The following is a 23,887-nucleotide window of genomic DNA, read 5'->3' on the forward strand; positions in this document are numbered from 1 at the left end:
ATCAATCACCTCAGATATGCAGATGACACCACCCTTATGGCAGAAAGTGAAGAGGAACTAAAAAGCCTCTTGATGAAAGTGAAAGAGGAGAGTGGAAAAGTTGGCTTAAAGCTCAACATTCAGAAAACGAAGATCATGGCATCTGGTCCCATCACTTCATGGCAAATAGATGGGGAAACAGTGGAAACAGTATCAGACTTTATTTTTTTGGCTCCAAAATCACTGCAGATGGTGACTGCAGCCATGAAATTAAAAGACGCTTACTCCTTGGAAGGAAAGTTATGACCAACCTAGACAGCATATTAAAAAGCAGAGACATTACTTTGCCAACAAAGGTCCATCTAGTCAAGGCTATGGTTTTTCCGGTAGTCACGTATGGATGTGAGAGTTGGACTGTGAAGAAAGCTGAGCGCCAAAGAATTGATGCTTTTGAACTGTGGTGTTGGAGAAGACTCTTGAGAGTCCCTTGGACTGCAAGGAGATCCAACCAGTCCATTCTAAAGGAGATCAGTCCTGGGTGTTCATTGGAAGGAATGATGCTAAAGCTGAAACTCCAATACTTGGTCACCTCATGTGAAGAGTTGACTCATTGGAAAAGACCCTGATGGTGGAAGGGATTGGGGGCAGGAGGAGAAGGGGATGACAGAGGATGAGATGGCTGGATGGCATCACCGACTCAATGGGCATGAGTTTGAGTAAACTCCGGGAGTTGGTGATGGACAGGGAGGCCTGGCGTGCTGTGATTCATGGGGTCACAGAGAGTTGGACACGACTGAGCAACTGAACTGAACTGAAAGCTTTCAAAACAAGATTAATTTAATTGCTCTAAAAATAAGGGTTTATCATTTATCATTTCTATATGACGAAGTATGTTGAAAAACCAAGATAGTTACAGAATACTAAAGATTGAAACAGGTTGAAAATCTCATTATTTCAGAGCATGGCAAATTCCCCTTTTCCCATCCCAACAAATCAAAGTGGAAGCAGTGAGACCAGAGTTTCCTGTACATTTGTGTGTTTTATTATGGCAGTGGTAGTAGTAGTGTACAAGAAGATACGACCACTTGAAAGTGTGAGATTTATTACTTACATGCATCTGAATGATAGTGATGTCAATGCAAGTGATCAAATCTTCCTTTACAAATTTACCTATATCCGTTTTACATTTTAAATGCTTGAAGTTGTTTTCTGTATTTTTATATTCTGAATTTTCATGACACAGTAAATGTAAGAAAAAAATTGCAGTTGTTGAACAAGAGAAGGTGGTACCATCAAGAATAATTTATGCATTACTGCTTCCTCGTTTTGAGTTGCAGTTTTTGTAAGACACTTTTTAGCACCATATGTATTCTGAGACCTAAATACTTGTGAAGTGCTTTTGACAGGAGAACTGAAGAAATGCTAAAAATTCTCACACAGAGGTTTATTAATTATTTTGTTTAAATTTATTGCCCTCTTATTTAAAGTATTCCTAAGTAGTACATACACTATTTTCAAAAGAAGAGAGGACCCCACTCCTGTAACCAAAAAAAAAAGAGGAGATGCATCTTTTCTACTCTGTTCTTCATATTTTGAAAAAGTTCAGTCATATCCTCTCTATTAAATCCCTCCTAAGGTGTAAAACTTCAGTTTGTGGTTCATAGTTATGTTTAGTTTGGAAATGGCTTGTCCTTGTTTCTGCTTATTGGAAATTGACAACTGCTCTAGAATAATTCTGTCTTGTGATTATTTCTGCCTGTTTTCTTTCAAACTGGGAAGACTTACTCCTAGAACCCAAAATACATTGTAAATTAACCAAATAGCAAGCAAACCAAAAGCAAAGATCTCTGCGTGGTGCTGTGTATTTTGTTTAGATTGTCCCCGCCTCCCTCCCCCATCAGCTTACCTGCTGCTGATTTCATATTCATTCAGTATCTTTCTTGTAGAAAAAAAATTAAACCTTTTCAATTGGTTAATTCTTCCCTAACACATTCATTTACAAGTTTCCGTGAATACATTTTTCAGATGTCATTTCTATTTTTCTTTTCCTAGATTTAGTGGCTGTTTTGTGTCCAAAAGGCCCACTTCGTATGCTGGTTGAAACAGCTCAGGAGAGAAATGAAACTCTCTTCCCAGCTCTTATTTACTCTTGTAAGTATTTCAGAATGATGTTAAATTAGTAAACAGCTTAGAATTTATAAAGATTCAAATGCACGTAATTATGATCATTATCATGGTACTTTTTTTTACCTTAAACGCATAGCATGGTGGGACTCCTGCAGATCTCTGTTTCTTTGCAAATTATTATCTTCTATCTGACATTGATTGAAGCGAGTTTTCAGTGTGTGTGGAGATAGAAGAAATATTTAGAGATTGGGGAGCCAGTATTATTTAAAATCTTATTAGTTAACAAGTATTGAATATTTGTTACATACATATATTGTAGGCGGCTCTCACACTAGTATGTTGAAAAAATTATATTGTTCCTTCACTATGGGTTGGCCTTTATTTTTGGTTTGTTGTAGAGTCATACTCTTCCAAATCATTCGTTATGTATTTGTTGGTCATTGACCTGATCTGCTTCCATAGAGCACTGTGGAGGATATAAAGATGGTTAAGATGCTTTGCTTTCCCTCAGAGTGCATAGGATCTTATTTCCCTGACCCGACCGGGGATGGAAACCAAAACCTTGGCAGTGAAAGCGTGGATTCCTAACCACTGGACTGCCAGGGTATTCCCTTGCTTACAGTTTAGAAGTGAGATAAGACAAATGGATAAACAATATTCAAGGCAGACTGTTACCAGATTCAGAAGGAATAGGAAGTGCAGAAAGAGCTCAAAACAGGGAAAATCTGAATGGAGAATCATGGAAGGCTTCATTGAAGAGAGAGCATTTGGATTGACCCTTTTAAGAGTGGATTGGATTTTGGCAAGCACAGATGGAAGAGTCAATTTCAAAAGTGGGCTTGTTGCAAAGAATGAGTTGGATCCAGGAATCGAACCCAGGTCTCCTGCATTGCAGGTGGATTATTTACCAGCTGAGCCACAAGGGAAGCCCAAGAATACCAGAGTGGGTAGCCTGTCCCTTCTCTAGCAGATCTTCCCAACCCAGGAATCGAACCAGGGTCTTCCACATTGCAGGCAGATTCTTTACCAACTGAGCTATGAGGGAAGCCCCACACATTGGAAGTGTAAATGTGGGGCATCTTTTTCAAGTTTCAAGTGTTCAAGTTGACTAGAACATGGAGTACAAAATGGGGAGAGTACTAGGGGGTGGGTTTGGAAAGGCACTTCAGGCAAGATCCAGGATAGCTTTGAGGGACTAGTTTAAATCTTTGTATCCTCTTCATGATAGCTTGAAAATCATAGGAGATTCTTGAAGAGTAATGTGCCTTTGTAAGCTTGCAGCTTTGGGCAAGATGAATGGGAGGGAGTGAGAACTGAGATACTGGGAAACATAACTAAGTGAATATTGCCATGATCTAGGTAAAAAATGATGAAAGTCTGATTATGGAATGATGATGACAGTCAAGGGAAAGGCCTCAATGAGAGCTTTTGGGGATCATTTCAGTTGTTCTTAGTGACGACGAGTAAGAGAAGTTTAAAGCCTAAAAGAAGGATGATGAAAAAGAGAAGTTTTTCTTATTTGAGAAATCTGTGTAGTGCTGCCTGTGGCCCATATCTAATTTTCTTGGCAGGATCTGTGAGCCATGCGGGGAGAAATTTCCGTCATGGGTTTATAAATGAAGTACCAGGGCAGAGGGAAAGGTTAGTAATAGAGATGCAGAATTGCAGAACACCAATATAGAGGTAGTAGTTGCAGCTGTGGGATTAGATGAGTGATTCAAATAAAAGGAAAAGAGGAAAGGACACCAGAAATAGATCTTTCTCAACTGCTCTGTTTAGAGAGTGAGAAATGAAGAGGGAATAGTAAAGGAAAGAAGAAAATATCAGAAAATTGGGAAAATCAGCATTTTTCAGGCTTCCCAGGTGGTACTAGCTGTAAAGAACCCACCTGCCAATGCAAGAGATGTAAGAGACACGGGTTTCTTCCTTGGATTGGGAAGATCTGCTGGTGGAGGGCATGGCAACCCACTCTGGTATTCTTGCCTTGGAGAATCCCATGGACAGAGGAGCCTGATTGACTACAGTCCATGGGAGCGCAGAGTCGGACACGACTGAAGTGATTTAGCATGCATACATAAAATGTCTGCATAGTTTTCTCTTATATACAGTAAAGGGTATTTTTATTAATGGACATTTAGATCATTCCCATCGCAGACAGTACTTGCAGAGAACACTTAGAATTTGTGAATACTGTTGTATACATACATTTGTAGAAATGTAATTGCTAGGTCAAGAGATGTGTGCCTTTAAATTTTTTGTTTTCAGCTACACTGGGTCTTTGTTGCTTTGCGTGGGTTTTCTGGAGTTGTGGCGAATGAGGGCTTACTCGCTAGTTGTGGTAGCTTCTCTTGTTGTGGAGCACAGGCTCTAGGCTTCAGCAGTTGCAGCACACAGGCTCTGAGCGTGGGTTTAGTAGTGGTGGCACGTGGGTTTAGTTGCCTCGTGGCATGTGGAATCTTCTTGGACCAGGGATCAAAGCTGTGTCTCCTGCATTGGAAGGTGGGCTGTTAACCACTAGACCACCAGGGGAAACCCAGAGGAAGGAAAAGGAAGATAGAAAAGCAGAAGATAGTGAGATATAGAGAGTTAGTTAATCTCAAATCATTCATGTGACCTTGATGTTAGGTCATTTGTGGGATGTGGAGAAGGTGGGAATTGTGCTTGTAGTAGAAGTCTGGTAAAGTTTTAGAACACCTAGTGTCTGAAATGCAAGGATCTTTCTCTTACCTTTTTTCCAGTATAAATGTATTACCACATTCTTACTGTGTTTTCCAGCCAAAAAGAACAGACGAGGCTTTGAGCATCAACATTTTCCTCTTAATGAGCAGTTGGGTGTAAGCTTCTTCTGTGTTATTCCTGGAAATTAAAATCTACTATATATATATTTGATATTTGTTCGTGTAGAATGTCACACCAAATGTTAATAGTGAATGCTAGGAATTTAGACTAAGGAATATACTTGTAAAAGTATAGAAGTATGTTCACTGAAGCAATGCTTCTATTAAGAGATAAATGGAAATAACTCATGTCTATCAAAAGGGAACACTTTCAAATAATTATGGTCCATTCCTAAAATGGATAGTTGTGCAGCCATTTGTACTCCAAAAGAAAGAAATAACTCTATGTATTTCTGATTTTTTTTAATGTCAAAGATTATATATTAATATATACCAAAAGCAAGATTCAAAACAATATATGCAATGTCCTATGGAAGGAGTGGGGGAAAGGACCAAATATGTATGGATGCGTGTGTGTAAACTCCCAATGATACATTTCAGAACTGATGATACTAGTGTTTACCTCTAGAAAGTGGGATTTAGAGATTTGAGACAGCTTTTACTTTCTTCCTTATATCTTTCACTTCTTGTAGAGTCTTAATGCGATACCCATTATTTTTTAAAAAGGTGATTGTGAATGTTGAAGTGAAGGGATTATGAGTTTTAAATGTTTTCTTAGCTTTAGAAATTTGCATTGTTCTGCTGTTGTATCTACTGTTAGTATGGCAATAATGCTGTGTAACAAACCACCTCAAAATTTAGTCCCTCACAGATAATGCTCACTCACCATCACCTGCAGATTAAAATTTAGTGCCTTACAAATAATACTCATTCACCACCATCACCTGCAGATCAGTTGGCTCGGCTGATCTGACTTGACCGTGGGTAGCTCTGCCCCACGTATTCCCCGTTCCTCCTTGGACCAGCACTTTAGCCGAAGGTGATGTTCTTGTGTTTGGAGAAACAGGAGGGCAGCAGGCCTGTTAAGGCCTAGGCTCAATATTAGCACACCGTCTCCTCTGCCCATGTACCATCGGTTGAAGCAAGTCACGTAGCTGAGCCCCTGGTCAGGAGGAAGAAGACTGCATTCCAGTCTCAGTGAGGCCGAGCAAGAGTGGGTGCAAGAGGGGTGAAGAGGTTGTTCAGTTAGCCATGACATTAAGCTTGTATGTTAATTTTATACTCAGAAAAAGGATTTACTCTTGTTTTTAAGAAATCATTCATATATAATATTTTTAAAAACTTGAATCTGTATAACAATTGATGCTGAGATATTTTTTCAGTAATTCCACATGTGTGGGAAAGCATAAGCATAAACCTTTAACTCCTGTGTAAATTAAATAGGTTTAAGAAAGTGTTCTCATGAAATACTGAATCTTTAGTAAGCATTTCATAAATCATTGAGCTTGAGAGGTATTTTTTTAAAGTAGAATATATAAAAACAGCAATATTAATCAGTACTTTCCCCTTGAAATGGATATATACATGAATATAAAAAGTTTTAAGTTGGTTCTCCCAGTTATTTGTTTTTTTTAAAAACTACAATCCTTTGATGCATTTATATACTCTTCCCCAGTTAAGGGTATTCAGTATGCTAAAGGATCTTACCCTCAGGAAACCTGAGCGTTTTTGTTTTCTGTGTCCTTCATTTGGACAGGAAAAGAGGCACACCTCTTTGGTAGCTTTTCGAAATACAAAGGTAACAATTCCTTGAGGTTGACCATTATGTAAAATTTTTCTGTTTTCATATCACTTTGGGAAGTTTTTAGATTATGTTGAATTTTAATTTGCTAATTTTTCAGTTGATCTAAGATGTTTGGTGTTAAGCCAAAAAAGTTGGAAAGTGGGTTTTTAAGGTATTACTTTAGTAATATTAATTCATTCAACAAGTATATATTCTGTTCATAATAATTTACATCAGGGGTTAACAAACTACTGCCCATAACGAAATCTGTCCTGTGGCCTGTTTTTGTACCGCCCTGTAAGCTAAGAATGGTTTTTACATCTTTAAAGAGTTAATGAAAAAGAAAAGAACAAAGAATATGTGACAGAAGCCAGATGTGACTTACAAGCACAAAATGTTTACCATCTGGCCCTTTCCAGAAAAAGATTGCTGACCCCTGATTTCTGTAGTTATACCGAGTATTGGAAGAATTTGCAGCTTTATCTTTCTATACTTGTATAAAGAAAGAAAATCAAATAAATACTTTCTGCCTTTGCTTCCAAGAACGCTACTGAAATTTGTAAACCCTGGTGATCACCGTATTTCCTCTTCATTGGGTTTGGGTTTAGTTACAGTGAATTGCCTGCCTAGCTGATATTGACTGATCCAAGTTATCCTGTAATGAAACTTGTCTTACCTCAGAATTACAAAGCTATGATGAATGAGTAAGTGCAGCTATTACAGGATTTTCATCCTCTTTGGTTATGTATTTCTTTCATAGTTATTCAAGAAACCTTAGAGTATTAGGCAAATAGAATTATAGAATCAGTGACCAAATGCCAGAGAAACATGGATGCCAAGTAGACGGATTGAATTGAGTTTGCTGCACAGTTTTGGTTTCAGCAGTCGCCCAGAGTGGCACATGTCTGTATGTATTTTTGTATTACTGTTGGTGTATCTTCAGGATAAATTCCCAAAAGTATTATTGCTGGATCAGAGGGTTAATGTACATGTAGTTTTGTTAGTGGTTACCAAATTCCCCTCCATGTTTCATCGTACCTGCAGTATGTAAGAGAAGCACCGTTTTAGAGTAGTCACATTGCCTCTTAATTAAAGTGTGATGAGGGGGTATATGTGTGTATCTAGATCTATATAGGTATATTAATATATGTGTGATTTTGAGGAAGGGACATAGAGAATACAAGGCAATTGACTATCTCTTTATGTTTATTGCTTTTAACCTTTTTTCCTTATTCCCTGTGTATAACACAGTTTAGCATGATTGAAAATCTCCGAAGTGAGACAGAATATGAAGGGAACTTACTTGTATCTTTTGAATTATAATAATTCACTTGATGCTTTGTGAGCCTCTGTTTTTCCTCTGATTTAGTTCCAATAAGTAATTTTCCTCAGTGATTTCACACTATTTTAGGATATTTAACTAGTCCAGTTGTTTCAATGGAAAATGTTCAAGTTGAGGCTGTGATTTTAGAAAGGTCCACAAAGCTCTATCTTCAAACATGTAAAAATGATAACTCCTTGCTGACAAGATCAGAGTAACTTAAATATAATTTTATTTGAGATGTGATGTTTATGCTAAGAAGATAAAATATTCCAGATAGACATGACTTTCTGGAGGAGAATAGAGTAATGACCTAGGCTGGGAGATTGAAAGGCCCTCTGTGGGCGCTACAGAAGATGTTAAGGCAAACACAGGTTAGGAGGAGTGGTAGTTAGAAGGAGCTGAGGAATAACAGCCCGATATCAATAGTGAAAAAGAATTTTCCTTCTGGTTACTTTTCAGGGACTATAAGTGATAATGAAAAGTTTTATTACAGCAGCTGCAGTTTGAAGGCCACAGTAAACATCCAGTTTCAGAATTTTTTCTTTGATCTACTAAAATCAAAGAGAACCTTTTGTGATTTTTAATATGAATTTACTTCTGGTTGTTTCTCTGATTTGTGTGGAGGAATAACAGCCTGCTCTCTGTTTGTGAGCCTTCCTTCTGTGTTCCTAGTGTTTACCTGGACTTTTGTATTTCTCAACAGCAACAATGGTGTGGTTGGTGAATATGGCAGAAGGAGACCCAGAAGCCCAAAGGAAGGTATCCAAAAACTCCAATTACAATGCACAAAGTAGGTGGCTTTTATTATTATTTCCTGATTTGGGGGATCATTGTCATCTTATGAGTTATGAAGCAATGATTTTAAGTACTTTCACTGGTCATGAACTGTTTTGAGAATCTCCTGGAAACTGTAGTAACACCCAGCAGACACAGATAAATACTTGAATTCACATGCTCCAAACCCGACAATCGGCCTAGGTTAAGAATTTCTAGCATTAATACCAGTATGAAAATGTTCAAGTTGAGGCTATGATTTTAGAAAGGTCTTAAGCACTATCTTCAAACATGTAAAAATGAGAGCTCCTTGTCTGACAAGGTCAGGGTAACTTAAATATAATTTGATTTGAGATGTGATGTTTATGCTAAGAAGATAAAATATCCAGATAGACTTGACTTTGTGGAGGATAAGAATAATGACCTAGGATAGGAGATTGAAAGCCCCACTTGTGGACACTACAGAAGATGTTAAGGCAAACACAGATTAGGAGGAATGGTAGTTAGAAAGAGTTGAGGAATAACAGCCTGATATCAATAGTCAAAAAGAAAGGAAATTTTTTTTTTTTTTTTAAGAAAAACAGGACTAACCTTATGAGGAAGCAGACAAACAAAGGCAAAATAAAAGTAGAGAAAGGGCTTTATTGAGATGCTGTTTGTCAGGAAAGGGTGAATTCAGGTTTTATAGAGATAAGAAACTGCTGATTTAGCATTTGAGTAACTGCTAGGAGGACACTTTCAACTGGCAATTAGTATTTGGGACTCAAAGATATTTGGCCCATTCTGCAGTGACCGAGGTAGTAAATCAGGCTGGGACTAGACCAGCTATAGACCTGGTAGAGAAGTGGGAAGCGGAGGAAACAGTTGCTCCAGGTCTGGGTTTTGTGTTAACCTTGTTAAGCTAAAGACATTGGAAAGATTAGTTACCTGTGAGTATATATGAGTTTGAGTGTGTTTTTATACATCAAGATTTTATTCTTTTGACAAATGTAGATTGAGTACCTGACCATGTGCCTGGTATTTTTTGGCACTGGGGATAGGGCACTGAACCAGAGGTCCTGTTCCTGTGGACCTTGTAGCCTATTTGGGGAGACACACATGTTCAACAGACGGTTCATTCAGTTTGTGATAAGCTCTACAAAGGAGAAGTATAAGTTGCTATGAAAGTCTATAGTGGAAGACTTTCATTTATTCTAGAAAGTCAGGAAGGCTTCCCTGAGGAAGTGATAATAGGAGATGGCCAGCTAAAGAGTGGAAGAGCTTTCCAGAAGGGGAAGCACCATGGTCAGGGACCTTGAAAGGAGGAGGAGCTGGACAGACTCGCTCGGTGGGGTGCACTTGGTGTTTCGGTGGGCGCTCTTTATTGTGTGGACTCCTCTCTGCACACCATGCAGCATGTTTAACATGCCTGGCCCCTCACTCACCCACTAAATGCCAGGAGTGGCTTGGAGGTTGCAGTAACCAAAAACTCCCCCCATCCTAGTTATTTCCAACCACCCCATGTGAGGGAGGTGCTACCCCCAGTTGAAAACTAGTGTGTTACAGGAACTAGAAGTTAGATTGGAGCAAAGGGGTATAGGTCTGTAAGAGGAAAAAACAATAGAACTCAGGGGTTGCCTGTACCTTAAAAAAAAAAAATCAAGATCCAGCACTATGAATATGCTGTTTGTAATTAATTATGGAGGTAAATGCCAAAATAAACAGCCAAAGGGGTTGGAAGTAGGATGAGGGTCAGGAGTGAGGAAGGATAGGGCAGGGACTGCTGTTTTTATTTCTAAATCTTATAGTTTTATGATTTTATAAACAACCTCAGAGAAGATTCAGGTTTTATGGAGGCCTGGTTAAGGAAAAAAATACAAATTAAAAATACAAAATTGCTAGAACCTCTCTCAAAAAAAAGTCCAAAAAAAAGTCCACACAAGTAAGAAGTGTACAAGCTTCATTTATTCGTGGTAGATGAATAAATTTGAGCATCCATTACTTGTATAAAAAATAAAATAAGTGAGAAAAAAATATTATCAACTTGACTTATGTATTTTAATTATTTTTGACGTATGGAAGGTTCTGGAGACAATCATGTTATACTCACCGTTTTCAGTCAGACCTAGACATGATAATAAAATGACTAGCCCATAAAAAAATTCCCTTACTCCTTCCCAGCCTTCACCCTGTAGTCGTGGTCTGCTTTTATAACTTAGTCACTGAAGCCAGTGGCAGGTGCCATCAGTTAGCAAGTGCCGTCAGTTAGCAAGTGCCATCAGCTGCAAAGATCAGAGGAAATGATCTCTCACGTGACCAGAAGTCTTGGCTCATTTTATGACTCAGTAATTATCAGGGGTCCGAGTTCTTTCCCACCTTCCTGCTCTGCCGTCCTTACATGTGGGCTTGGTCCTCAGCGCGCTACTCCTCATGGTCACAAGATGACAGCTGCACTGCCAGGCATCATATCCAGATAAGACAACATCCAGGGGAACGAGGGGCTGCTTGTGGCTTCCTTGAGTCTCATAAAGAGTGAACAAGTATCCCCCACTTTGCAGCAGATTTTGTCTCACCACACATTGGCTGATATGAGCCCCACAGCCTTAGAACATTCATTGGTAAGAGGAAGGGTGGGGTGACCACGCTTAGTTCGGACTGAACAGAATTAACCACCAGAGTCATGGGTGAGAGGTGGAAACCCAAATAAATCACAACTCTGCCCTCAGGAAATAAGGGGAGAAATGGCTGTTGTGGAAGCAACCAGCGGGCACTGAAATAACCCTTGATTTGTTGTTTAAGGGCCAGCCAACTCACCAGTTACAACGACAGGTAAATTACTGTTCCCATGTAATTTTCTTAAAGGTATAAAGACAATTTTCCAAGTATTACAGCTGCGATACCCACTTTTTCTTGAAGGCACAGAAAGTGAGTCACAAGACCCAGTGACAGAGAGTGACGATGGTGGCTTCAGCGAAGAGTGGGAAGCCCAGAGGGACAGTCGCCTGGGGCCTCATCACTCTACAGCTGAGTCGCGATCTGCCGTTCAGGACCTTTCCAGCAGCATCCTGGCCAGTGAGGACCCAGAGGAAAGTATGTACCTTTCTCTACACTGGCAAGTCATGCGAGTCCTGGGTTTTTAAGGTGCTGCAGTTTCATACTCTTCCCAAATAACATGAGTCAGAGTGTTCCAGTCTAATTCTAAACAGCAGTGCAGTTTTTACTGAGAAGTAACAATAGTTGCTGCTTTTCTCATAGTTAAATTTATTAATGGACCAAATTCTACCCCTCAGATTTTTTTAAATAATCCCTTAATAATTTGATAATATCCTTGACCTTTGGCATTGATTTTGTAAGGTAAAAAATTTTTTAAAATATTATTCCAATAAAACTTAAGGTGTACAAAAATGTCATTAATATATTTCGTTCTTTGCTGCACAGAGACCCATGAATTTAAATGTTTTGCCCTTTTACATTGTTCCTACCCTTTTTTGGCAAGCACTGCATTTTATTAATTTTGAAGAAAATCAAAGGGATTTAGGTTCTGTGCAGTAAAAGTTTGTTCAGTGTCTGAGGTGTGTAATTGCTCAGATTCAGGTCAGCACTCAGGGCTTCTTAGGATATTAACCCGTAGAGCCCACTGGTTAGGGCTCAGTCACCTCCTGAGTTGGTATTAGAGAGGTGATTTACTGAATAAGAAGAGATTAGCACATTTCCCAACCAAGTTACCTCAGTGTTTTCGTTTTCACAGAAGTGAAACTCTTGATTAAAACATACAGAAGTATTAAGTAGTTTGAAAGAAACAGACATCTAGATCCCTTCTCTAGTCACTATTAAGTGTGACCTTGACATTGTCCTTTAGTTTGAGCAGAACAGTTCTTACAGCTCACCCTTAGTCTTTTACCTGGGTTAGAACCTGGGCAGATCCATGACTGTGGTGCTGGGTAAGTTTTCCAGATGTTAGAGTCAGCTGCAGCCTGCACCTTTCACACTCCTGGGAAACCAGACGCAATCACCTCCTCTTTTAGCCAGGCTTGAACTTAACCTTTGCTGGTATTGTCTCTGCCTGCAGAGTTACCACTGTAATTAGGTTGCCTCTTCTGTTCTGTCTCTTCTTTTCTCAATGATGTGTAGAAACAAAAGAAGTCAGCAGTATAGCGGTTGAGCATGACAGCAGTGGGATTCTCTCCTACTTTTTTGGGATTCTGTCCTGCTTTTCCTACTTAAAGAGTCTCTCTCTCGATGATCTGCATCCTTCATCAGTAACTTTTTCTTTTTAAAGGAAAACCACAAAACTGTCCCTTCCAACTTCAGATTAATGTTTCGTTTATCTGGGACCAGTATAAACTAATAATTGACATTCTTTTCTCTTCTAAGCATCCAGCACACACATAACCATCTCTTCATTAGTGGTTTATTCTGCACAAGTAAACCAGACTTGTGGTTACTTACAGAAAATTCTCAGTTTACAATAGAATTTGATATGTATGTAAAGACATGTGTGTCTTCCAAAACAGCCCTATCAAAATCAAAATTTAATCAGAAAACTGAACACTGAGAGTTTTTAATTAGAAATGTACAACATGTTTATTCAGTGGTCTGCATTGGAACTGCAGAGTCCTAACCACTGGACCACCTGGGAATTCTCCTGAGTCTATTTTAATTTTGCTAATAAAATATACCTACATTTCTCTGTCCATTGAAATGAATTCTGTGAAGCCTAACTATAGCATTTGCCATAATATTATTTAAGCAAACATAAGCCAGTATATGAAAAGTGAGGCGATAATTTTAAGCTTGATGGTACATTGTTTTTGTTTATTTTTTGGTAAACCTCTGTTGAGACATAACTCACATACTATACTATTCACCCACTTAAAGTGATGAAAGTGAAAGTTACTCAGCCGTGTCTAACTCTTTATGACCCCATGGACTATACAGTCCATGGAATTCTCCAGGCCAGAATACTGGAGTGGGTAACCTTTCCCTTCTCCAGGGCATCTTCCCAACCCAGGAATCAAACCCAGGTTTCCCGCACTGCAGGCAGATTCTTTACCAGCTGAGCCACAAGGGAAGCCCTACATTTAAAGTGATGGCTTTAATATATTCACAGAATACCACAGTTGACTTTAGAACATTGTCAATACCCCATAAAGAAACCTTACACTCTTTACTATTACCTCATCAATCCCTCTCATCCTGCCTTCCCCTTTAAAAGTGTGCAGTGCAGTGGTTTTTATTATAGTTGTATAGCCATTACCACAAGCTAATGTTGGAACACGTTCATCACCTCAGAAAGAAACTCTGTACTCATTACTCCCATCCCCCCAAAAAACCAACTCATGTACCGTCAAAATAGATTTGCCTTTTCTGGCCACTCAGCTAAATGGAATCATCCAGTATATGGTTCTCTGTACTGATTTCTTTCACTTAGCATAATATTTTCAAGGTTTATGTTATAGTATGTGCTGGTACTTGGTTTCTTTCTATTTTTTTGATTCACTTTTGGCTGTGCTGGGTCTTTGTTGCTGCTTGAGCTTCTCTCTAGATGTGGTGCGAGGGCTTCTCATTTCAGTGGCGTCTCTTGTTGCGGAGCACAGGCTGTAGCATATGGGCTCAGTAGTTGCGGCTCCCAAGCTCTAGAGCACAGGCTTAGTGGTTGTGGCGCATGGGCTTAGTTGCTCCACAACTTGTGGGATCTTCCCAGATCAGGGACCAAACCCATGTCTCCTGCACTGGCAGGTGGATTCTTCACCCCTCAGCCACCAGAGAAACCCCCTCATTTCTTTTTGTAGCCAAATAATATTCCATTTTAAGGATATGTCACATTTATCATCCATTCATCAGTTAATGGACATCTAGATTTTTTCCATTTCGAGCTGTTAGGCATATTGTTGCTGCGAATGTTCATGTACCTGTCTGTGTGGACATATGTTTTTATTTCTCTTAGGTTTATGCCTACAAATAGAATGCTGGGTCATATGATAACTCTATATTTAACCTTGTGAGGACTACCAGATGGTTTTCCTAAGTGTCTGCACCATTTTACATTCCCACTAGCACTGTTCATATGTTCCAGTTCTTACACGTCTTCACTGATATTTTTTATTGTCTGTCTTTTGATTATAATCATTCTAGTGAATGGAAAGTGGTATCTCATCAAGGTTTTGATTTGCCTTTTTCCGATGACTAATAATGTTGAGTATCATTTTGTGTGCTAGAATTTGTATGTGTTTATTTTTGGCTGTGCTGGGTCTGTGTTGCTGCGCTTGGGCTTTCCCCAGGCGCAGCGAGCAGGAGCACCACACAGCACTGCTATGCAGTGCACAGACTTCTCATTGCAGTGGCTTCTGCTCTGGTTGTGGAGCATGGGCCCAGTTGCCCTATGGCATGTGGAATCCTGCCGAAGCAGGGATCGAATCCATGTCCTCTGTATTTGCAGGCGTATTCTTAACCACCAGGGAAGTCCATCATCTGCATTATTTTTTAAAATTTATAGCTTTTTTTTTCCTTCCCTGAAGAACTTAGTTTCTTTCAGTTAGTTTCTTATAGCACTATTTGGAATCAAGTCTTTTTAAGGCTGTCATTTGTTTAGCCACTGTGTGTGCCAAGAACTTTTCTGTATTATTTTTAACTCTGATACCAACCTTGTGAAATAGCTCTGTAATCCCCATCTTGTAGCTGAAGAATTTGAGGGTTAAAGAATGAGTTGGGCTCTGTTGCACACTTGAAACTGGTGGAAGTATTCATCATTCTGGGAAGGTTAGCAAGTTAAAGGATAACTGACTCTCTAATTCAGAGCATTGAATTTCACAGGTCATATGGTTTATTTTTTGCACTAAGGAAGACTTCACTCTGGCTTCTACAACTTAAAAAGAAATGCTGGCTACTCAGTAAGATTTTATTAACCAGCACCCGGCTCCTTTCTCACACACATCTGGAGCAGACCCTGCTTCTCAGGGCTTTCAACCCCTGTCTTCCAGAAGTATCTCAGGCAACAAAGCTTTAAGACCAGGATCAAACTTCAGTTGGCAATAGTTACTTAACAACCAGAAAGGTAAAACCAAGTTGTAAAGCTTAATGGGTTACTGTTGAGCCTCAAGTCAAAGAGTATTTTTGAATCCATAGTTTTGAAAAGAACTTGAAAAGTTAAAAATATTGTTTGACAATAGAAAATCTAGGACTTCTGCATTTCTGTGTAAGTTTTAGGAATCAGCTTGTTAATTTCTATAAACTGATCCTAAAATTTATTTGTAAATGTAAAGAACTTAGAATATCCAAAACAGTTTTGAAAGAGAAGAAAAAAGATGGTGGACTTAAGCAATCTGATTTCAATGAAAGCTTACTTTAAAACCACAGTAATCAAGACAGGCACAAGGATAGGCATGTAAACCAATGAAACAAAACTGAAAGTCCAGAAGTAAACCTTTATATTTATGGTCAGTGATTTTTTTTTTTTTTTACAAAGGTGCTAAAATAATTCAGTGGCAAAGGGATATAATATTTTCAACACAATCAAAAGTTAACCCAAAATGTGTCATAACCTGAAATGTAAATGGCAAAACTATAAAACTTCTAGAAGAAAAACTTCATGACCTTGGGTTGGGCAAAGAGTTTGTTAATACAACAGTGATACATAGAAGAAAAAATTGATAGGTTGGACCTTGTCAAAGTTTAAAACTTCAAATGATACCATTTAGAGAAGAGATATTTAGGAAATTCCCTGGCAGTGGTTAGAGTTCTGTGCTTTCACTGCTGAGGATGAGGGTTCGATTTCTGGTTGGGGAACTACAATCTCACAAGCCACATGGCACAGCTGAAAAAGAGAGAGAGAAGAGGTATCTGTATACTCATGTTCATAGCACTATTCACAGTGACCATGAGATGGATGCAACCTAAGTGTCCATTGACAGATGAATGGATAAACAAAATGTGGTGTATACATACAATGAGGTATCACTCAGCTTCAAAAAGAAAGGAAAATCTAACACACGCTGCAGTATGGATGATCCAAGACATTATGCTAAGTGAAATAAACCAGTCACAGTAAGATGAATACTGTATGATTCCACTTGAATGAAGTACCTCTAGTAGTCAGACTCAGAGATGGAGAGTGGAATGGTGGTTTCCAGGGTCTGGAGGGAGAGAGGAAGGAGTTACTTAATGGATACAGACTTTCACTTCTGCAAAATGAAGAGTTCTGTGAGTGGATGGTGGTGATGGTAGCACAACAGTGTGAATGTACTTAATGCCACTGAACTGTGTATTTAACCACATTTTAAAAAAAGATAGTATTAACAAAAGCAAAGGGGGACTTCCCTAGTGGTTAAGAATCTGAGGACACAGGTTCGATCCCTTGTCCAGAAAGATCCCACGTGCTGAGTGCTGCAGCTACTGAAGCCTGCACTCCTAGGACCTGTGCTCTGCAACAAGAGAAGCCACCACAATGAGAAGCCCAAGCACCACAGCGAAGAGTAGCCCTGCCTTACGCACTAGAGAAAGCCTGTGTGCAGCAGTGAAGACCAATCACAGCTAAAAATAAATTTTTAAAAAATTTTAAAAATTGGGGGACTTCCCTGGTGGTCCAGTGGCCAAGACCCCATGCTTCCAGTGCAGGGGGGCCGGGTTCAATCCCTGGCCAGGGAACTAGATCCCACATGCTCTGACTAAGACACAGCAAAGCCAAATAAAAATAAGTAAGTTTTTTTTTTTTAATTAAAAATTTTTTAAAAAGGAAAAAAAGCTACATACTGAGAGAAAATATTTGCAAATCCTGTTAAAGAATTTGTGGTTAGGATATAAAAAGAGTTCTTACAACTCAATAATAGGAAGATATTTTAAAAAATAGGGTAATACTTTTAATAAACATTTCCTCAAAGGAGAAATATAATGGCTAATAACCACATGAAAAGATACTCAACATCATGATTCAGAATGGCTTTAATCAAAAAACAGCAACACCAAGTGCTGGTGAGGACTGAAGAAAGCAGAAGCATTGTGCACTGCTGGTGGGAATGCACAGATACAGCCGTCATAGAGAACAACTTGGCAGCTTGTCAAAAGGCTAAATGTTAATTTACCACATAACCCAGCAGATCCACTCTTAGGAATCTCCCCAGTGGGAATGAAAGCAGTCTGCCCACACAAAGATGTGTGCACTGATGTTCATAGCAGCATTATTCATAATAGCCAAAAATGGAACACAATCTAAATGTCCATCAACTGGTAATGGATAAACAAAATATAGTATATCCATACAATGAAAAGCTATTTATCAGTGAAAAGGAACAAACTGTAGATACATGCCAAAATCATGGATAAACCTCAAAAATATTATGTTAATACAGATGGCCAACAAGCACATGAAAAGGTGTTCAACATCACTCACTATTAGAGAGATGCAAATCAAAACTACAGTGAGGTTTCACCTCACACCAGTCAGAATGACCATCATCAAAAAGTCTACAAATAATAAATTCTGGAGAGGATGTGGAGAAAAGGGAACCTTCCTGAACTGTTGGTGGGAATGTAAATTGTTGCAGCCACTATATAAGAATAGTATGGAGGTTCCTTAAAAAACTAGTAACCGTATGATTCTGCAACCCTACTCCTGGGCATATATCTGGAAAAGACAAAAACTCTAGTTCAAAAAAGATACATATACCCTCATGTTCATAGCAGCACTATTTACAGTAGTCAAGACATGGAAGCAGCCTAAATGTCCATTGACAGGTGAATGTATAAAGAAGATGTGGGACATACATACACAATGGAATATATTCAGCCATAAAAAAGAAAGAAATAATGCCATTTGCAGCAACTTGGATGGACCTAGAGATTATCATACTAAGGGAAGTAAGTCAGAGAATGATAAGTATCATGTGATATCATTTATATGTGATATCTTAAAAAAGTATACAAATGGGCTTACTAACAGACTAGAAATAGACTCACAGACAGAAAACAAACTTGGTTACCAAAGAGAAACCTGTGGGGCGGGGGATAATTTAGGAGTTTGGGGTTAATAGAGACATAGTATTATATATAAAATAGTAAACAACAAGAACCTACTATATAGCACAGGAAACTATATTCAGCATCTTGTAATAACCTGTAATGGAACACAATCTAAATATATATATATATAAAAAACTGAACCACCTTGTACATCTGAAACCACCACAACATTGTACATCAGCTCAGTTCAGTTGCTCAGTCAGTCGTATCTGACTCTTTGCAACCCCATGGACTGCAGCATGTCAGGCTTCTCTGTCCATCACCAGCTCCCACAGATTGCTCAAACTTGTTTCCTTTGAGTCGGTGATATCATCCAGCCATCTCATCCTCTGTCACCCCCTTCTCCTCCTGCCTTCAATCTTTCCCAGCATCAAGGTCTTTTCCAATGAGTCAGTTCTTCGCATTAGGTGGCCAAAGTATTGGAGCTTCAGCTTCAGCATCAGTCCTTCCAATGAATATTCAGGGTTGATTTCCTTAGGATTGACTGGTTGGATCTCCTCGCAGTCCAACGGACTCTCAAGAGTCTTCTCTAACACCACAGTTCAAAAGCATCCGTTCTTCAGTGCTCAACTTTCTTTATGGTCCAACTCTCACATCCATTTCCATACATGACTCCTGGAAAAACCATAACTTTGACTAGACAGACCTTTGTCAGCAAAGTAATGTCTCTGCTTTTTAATATGCTGTCTAGGTTGGTCATAGCTTTTCTTCCAAGAAGCAAGCATTTTTAAATTTCACAGCTACATTCACCCTCTGTAGTGATTTTGGAGCCCAAGAAAATAAAGTCGATCACTCTTTCCATTGTTTCCCCATCTATTTGCTGTGAGGTGATGGGACCGGATGCCATGATCTTGGTTTTTTGAATGTCACTATACTTCAACTTTTAAAAATTATATTAAATGAAAGAACCCAGTCACAAAAAAACTTCATATTATGAGTCCATTTCTGTGTGTCTAGAAAAGTAAGATTTATAGAGTTAGAAAGCAGATCAGTTGCTTAAGGCTTGAAACACAAGTATCTAAGTGGGGTGATGGAAATGTGGTAGATTATGCTGATGGTTGTACAACTCCAAGTTTTTTATAGTCATTGAATTTGTGCATTTTATGAAATAAATTATACCTCAGTGAAACTGTTTTTCAAATGAGATGATACCTATCTCTTAGGGCTTCTTGTGAGGGTTTATTAGAACAAGTGCCAGGTACAAACTAGGCAACAATAGATGACAATTACTATTTACTGTCATTGTTTTTTATATATAACAGCAGCATCTACTGTTAAGACCTCAGAGTCAGCCCTATAGTATAGCATCTGAACATCCTGTTACAGAAACCGCCCCCCCAAAAAAAGGAAAACCTAATTAAAGCCTAACTGTATAATATCATTTACTGACTTCTCATTCAGTGTGGGATGGGGAGGGGGCACATTTTTAATTTGTGAAGTCATAGCAAAGAGTGACAAACTTTTATATTCATAATCTTTCCGTTTTAGGGGGAGTAAAGCTTGGATTAGGAGATTTCATTTTCTACAGTGTTCTGGTTGGTAAAGCTTCTGCAACAGCCAGTGGAGACTGGAACACAACCATAGCCTGTTTTGTAGCCATATTAATTGTAAGTATACATTGATTAAAACCTGTTAGAACTCCTTATCTCAAAACTCTGATTAAAAGGCAGTTCTTTTAACCCTAGCTTGGCTGAGTGTTCCAATCACCTGGGGAGATTTTTAAAAACAAATAATTGGATCTCACCCAAATAGTTTCTCCACGTGGCCACACATTGAAATCACCTGGGAGCTTTTAAAACAGTGCTTCTCTGAGATATTATTTGTTTTAATTGTGTATTTTTTTTAAGTTCCCCCAGGAAATTCTGGTAAGCACCTCTGACTAGGAACCACTGCTTCAAGCCTGGCAGCATAAATAATTGTGTAGAGAATTAGATCAGTCTTAAAGGGGTAAGCAGTTCCTCACTTAGTGTGGGTTTGGTGGCAGTTTTGCATTTAACGCCACGACCTGCAACATCCAGTGTCCTCTGGGCAGGCAGTATGAGGCAAGAAAAGCTAACATAGTGGCTGATCACACGTAGATTCTGCTTATAGAGTCACAGTGTGAGCCTGAAGCTTTCAGAACTGTGATTTTAAGTAACTCATAAGATATTTCTTACTGCTGTTTTTGCTGGAGGTGTGATGTCTCGTGTGTGTGTGTGTGTATATATATATGTATATGAGTGAAGTTGGATGAAAGGTTAGATGAGAGCCTTTACTTGTGTATTTATTTTGTGATTATATTTGTGATTTATCTTGGGCATATGACCAGTTAGAATTTTCATTTATTTCTCTTTTGAGGTTAGTTTTCTGGATGTGTTTTAGTGTCTCAGTTAACTAGGGTAAAAAAATGGGCTGTATTATATAGCTGCTCTGTGTTTACAAGAAAAGACTGTACAGTTTATAAACAAACGTTTGTTGGTTTATTCCACGAGCACTTCTTTGCCCCCAGACAGCATAAAGAATATTCTTCACCTCTGGGATTTTTAGCTAGCCAAACTAAACCTACAGTAGCCAAGTCAATATTTTAGATAGAAATTTCAGTATTGTTAATTTATTTAAAAATTCATTTTGCTTATTTTCAGATTCTATTCCCTACCTAGAATTAGGGGATGAAATATCAATAATATATGGATAATAATCTCTATTGTGAAGAAAAATAAGTGTTTCCAGATTCAGTGAAAAAACTTTTGTTCTAAAATTTAACCTCAAAGGACCGTGTATTCAGTTAACTAAATTATTATTATTTTTTTTTTCCGCTCCCTTTCTCCAGTTAACTAAATTAAGACCAAGATTTGTGATTGAGTTGATTTGCACAGAATACTTGCGTAATTATGTCTGCATTTGTGTTTTTTCCCCCCTTCTCCACAGGGTTTGTGCCTTACATTATTGCTCCTCGCCATTTTCAAGAAAGCATTACCAGCTCTTCCAGTCTCTATCACCTTTGGGCTTATTTTCTACTTTGCCACAGATTATCTTGTTCAGCCCTTTATGGACCAGTTAGCATTCCATCAGTTTTATATCTAGCATATTTACAGTTAGAATCTCATGGATTTTTCTCCTTTGACTATAATAAAATCTGGGGCGGACAAAGGTGATTTTCCGGTGTCCACATCTAACAAAGTCAAGATTCCCAGCTGGACTTTTTGCAGCTTCCTTCCAAGTCTTCCTGACCACCTGCACTATTGGGCGTTGGAAGGAGGCTTCTACAGAAAACGGTTTTGAACACATCATTGTGGTGAACTGAGTCCCTCAATGCAGAAACTACCCGATCTGAGGGACAAGCACAAGGCAAAGCCATGGGCCAAAAAGTTGCTGTGTCCCACCAGCAGGTTGACCTGTGGTCACAGGTGGACTTTACCAACGCTGCAGACTCTCAGGACTACCATTACCAGGAGGTTAAGTGAAATGGTTTAAACCAAACAGGACTCTTCATCTTAAGCTACATATTGAAAATCAACCTAATAAATCTGTATTGAATTCTGAACCTTTTTGGGAGATACCATAAGCAGAGCAGGCACCAGCAGCAAAATGGAATGATGGGAAGGGACTCAAACTTTCAGACTTTTTGCTGCAGACTTACTATTTTTAAATAAGACTTTTTTTCACCTGAGTCAAGTCAGAGGTATAGGTTGATTTTGACACTTCTTCTCAAGCACTGAAGCTCATTACTATCTGTGGCTGCCATTTCTTCTCAAGGCCAGTCTGAACTTATTTGAGGTGGCTTTATCTTAAAAGTCTTAACCTCAGGTTCAAATTCAGTAATTTCTGGAAATAATGGGACTATAACTCAATATTTCCTATCACCCTTAGGTAAATTCTGGATTCTCCAACAAATTCCTAATTTGTAGGCATATTGGGAGGTTCACTTGCCTCCAGGTGCCTCCTTCCTTCCCTCTCTCTCCCTTTACTCCCCTCACGAGCACTTGTCCTGTGTGGTGAATAAGAGCCCTGTTGTGGTAGCAGATGGTCCAGTTGTCATAGGATTTTGCTCTTTGTGTGGCACAAAGAATCTCATGAATCAGTGCTCTCAGCCCTGCTGTCATAATTTCTTCAATAGCAAAATGCAATGTGTGCCCAAAGACAGTAGAATTAAAGAAGAGTAAAATTGCTCGTGAAGCACTTTTCTGTCCTGATTTTTTCCTTTCTTTCTTTTTTTTTAAACTACAACCCATTGTCTCTTGACAGTAGGTCGGAATTTGAGCCAATAGCCAAAAGCCAGTGGTTTATAAAGTTTACGACTCAGTTGGTATCTGTACAAAGCTTGGAGAACACCGTTATTTCCCTTGGTGAGCTGAGGGAGAACCGAGAGTCTGGAGGAGAACCAGCCGCCAAGAGGAGAGAGGAGAGGCCCCCAGCAGCCAGTGGGACAAGATGAGGCCACGTCCTGTGAAGGAGAGGATCCGAGTGATTACTCAAGCAACTCACAACAAGTGTTCTGCAGTTTCCCTACCTTTCATTTCAATGTACCTCTGCAAGAGCTGGGCTGCCAAGTTCAGCCCCTGAACAGTTCAGTTGGACAGTGAACAGAAATAGAGTCACTGGCTGTGGGCACATGGCACCTCTGGATGAAGCTTTGCCAGGCACACCCCTTCTCTTACCACAGCCAACCTCAGCCATGGTGACCACACCCCTTCTCCAACACAGCCAGCCCTCAGCCATGGTGACCACACCCCTTCTACCACAGCCAGCCCTCAGCCATGGTGACCACACCCCTTCTCCAACACAGCCCGCCCTCAGCCATGGTGACCACACCCCTTCTCCAACACAGCCCGCCCTCAGCCATGGTGGCCACACCCCTTCTCCAACACAGCCAGCCCTCAGCCATGGTGACCACACCCCTTCTACCACGGCCAGCCCTCAGCCATGGTGACCACACCCCTTCTCCAACCCAGCCAGCCCTCAGCCATGGTGACCACACCCCTTCTCCAACCACAGCCAGCCCTCAGCCATGGTGACCACACCCCTTCTCCAACACAGCCCGCCCTCAGCCATGGTGACCACACCCCTTCTCCAACCCAGCCAGCCCTCAGCCATAGTGACCCCACCCCTTCTACCACAGCCAGCCCTCCGCCATAGTGACCACACCCCTTCTCCTACCACAGCCAGCCCTCAGCCATAGTGACCACACCCCTTCTCATACCACAGCCAGCCCTCAGCCATGGTGACCACACCCCTTCTACCACAGCCAGC

At 39.6% G+C, this 23,887-nt stretch overlaps 1 protein-coding gene across 6 annotated transcripts in view; it reads left to right on the top strand.

Annotated features, from left to right (window-relative positions):
* PSEN1 (presenilin 1) overlaps positions 1-22,813 on the top strand; it is a 67,472-nt gene extending 44,659 nt beyond the window's left edge. For 4 of the 6 annotated variants that reach the window (XM_061429379.1, XM_061429375.1, XM_061429377.1 and 1 more), the window contains 6 exons: positions 2,032-2,130; positions 8,595-8,681; positions 11,444-11,473; positions 11,561-11,734; positions 20,147-20,265; positions 21,566-22,813. In XM_061429379.1, the coding sequence (XP_061285363.1) occupies positions 2,032-2,130; positions 8,595-8,681; positions 11,444-11,473; positions 11,561-11,734; positions 20,147-20,265; positions 21,566-21,721 (665 nt within the window). In that variant the 3' untranslated portion in view covers positions 21,722-22,813. The remainder of the gene's footprint in view (positions 1-2,031; positions 2,131-8,594; positions 8,682-11,443; positions 11,474-11,560; positions 11,735-20,146; positions 20,266-21,565) is intronic. The other 2 variants (XM_061429380.1, XM_061429378.1) reach the window with 1 other exon arrangement.
* The last annotated feature ends 1,074 nt before the right edge of the window (positions 22,814-23,887 follow it).

This window comes from Bos javanicus, chromosome 10 (assembly GCF_032452875.1).
Source record: "Bos javanicus breed banteng chromosome 10, ARS-OSU_banteng_1.0, whole genome shotgun sequence".
NCBI lineage: Eukaryota > Metazoa > Chordata > Mammalia > Artiodactyla > Bovidae > Bos > Bos javanicus.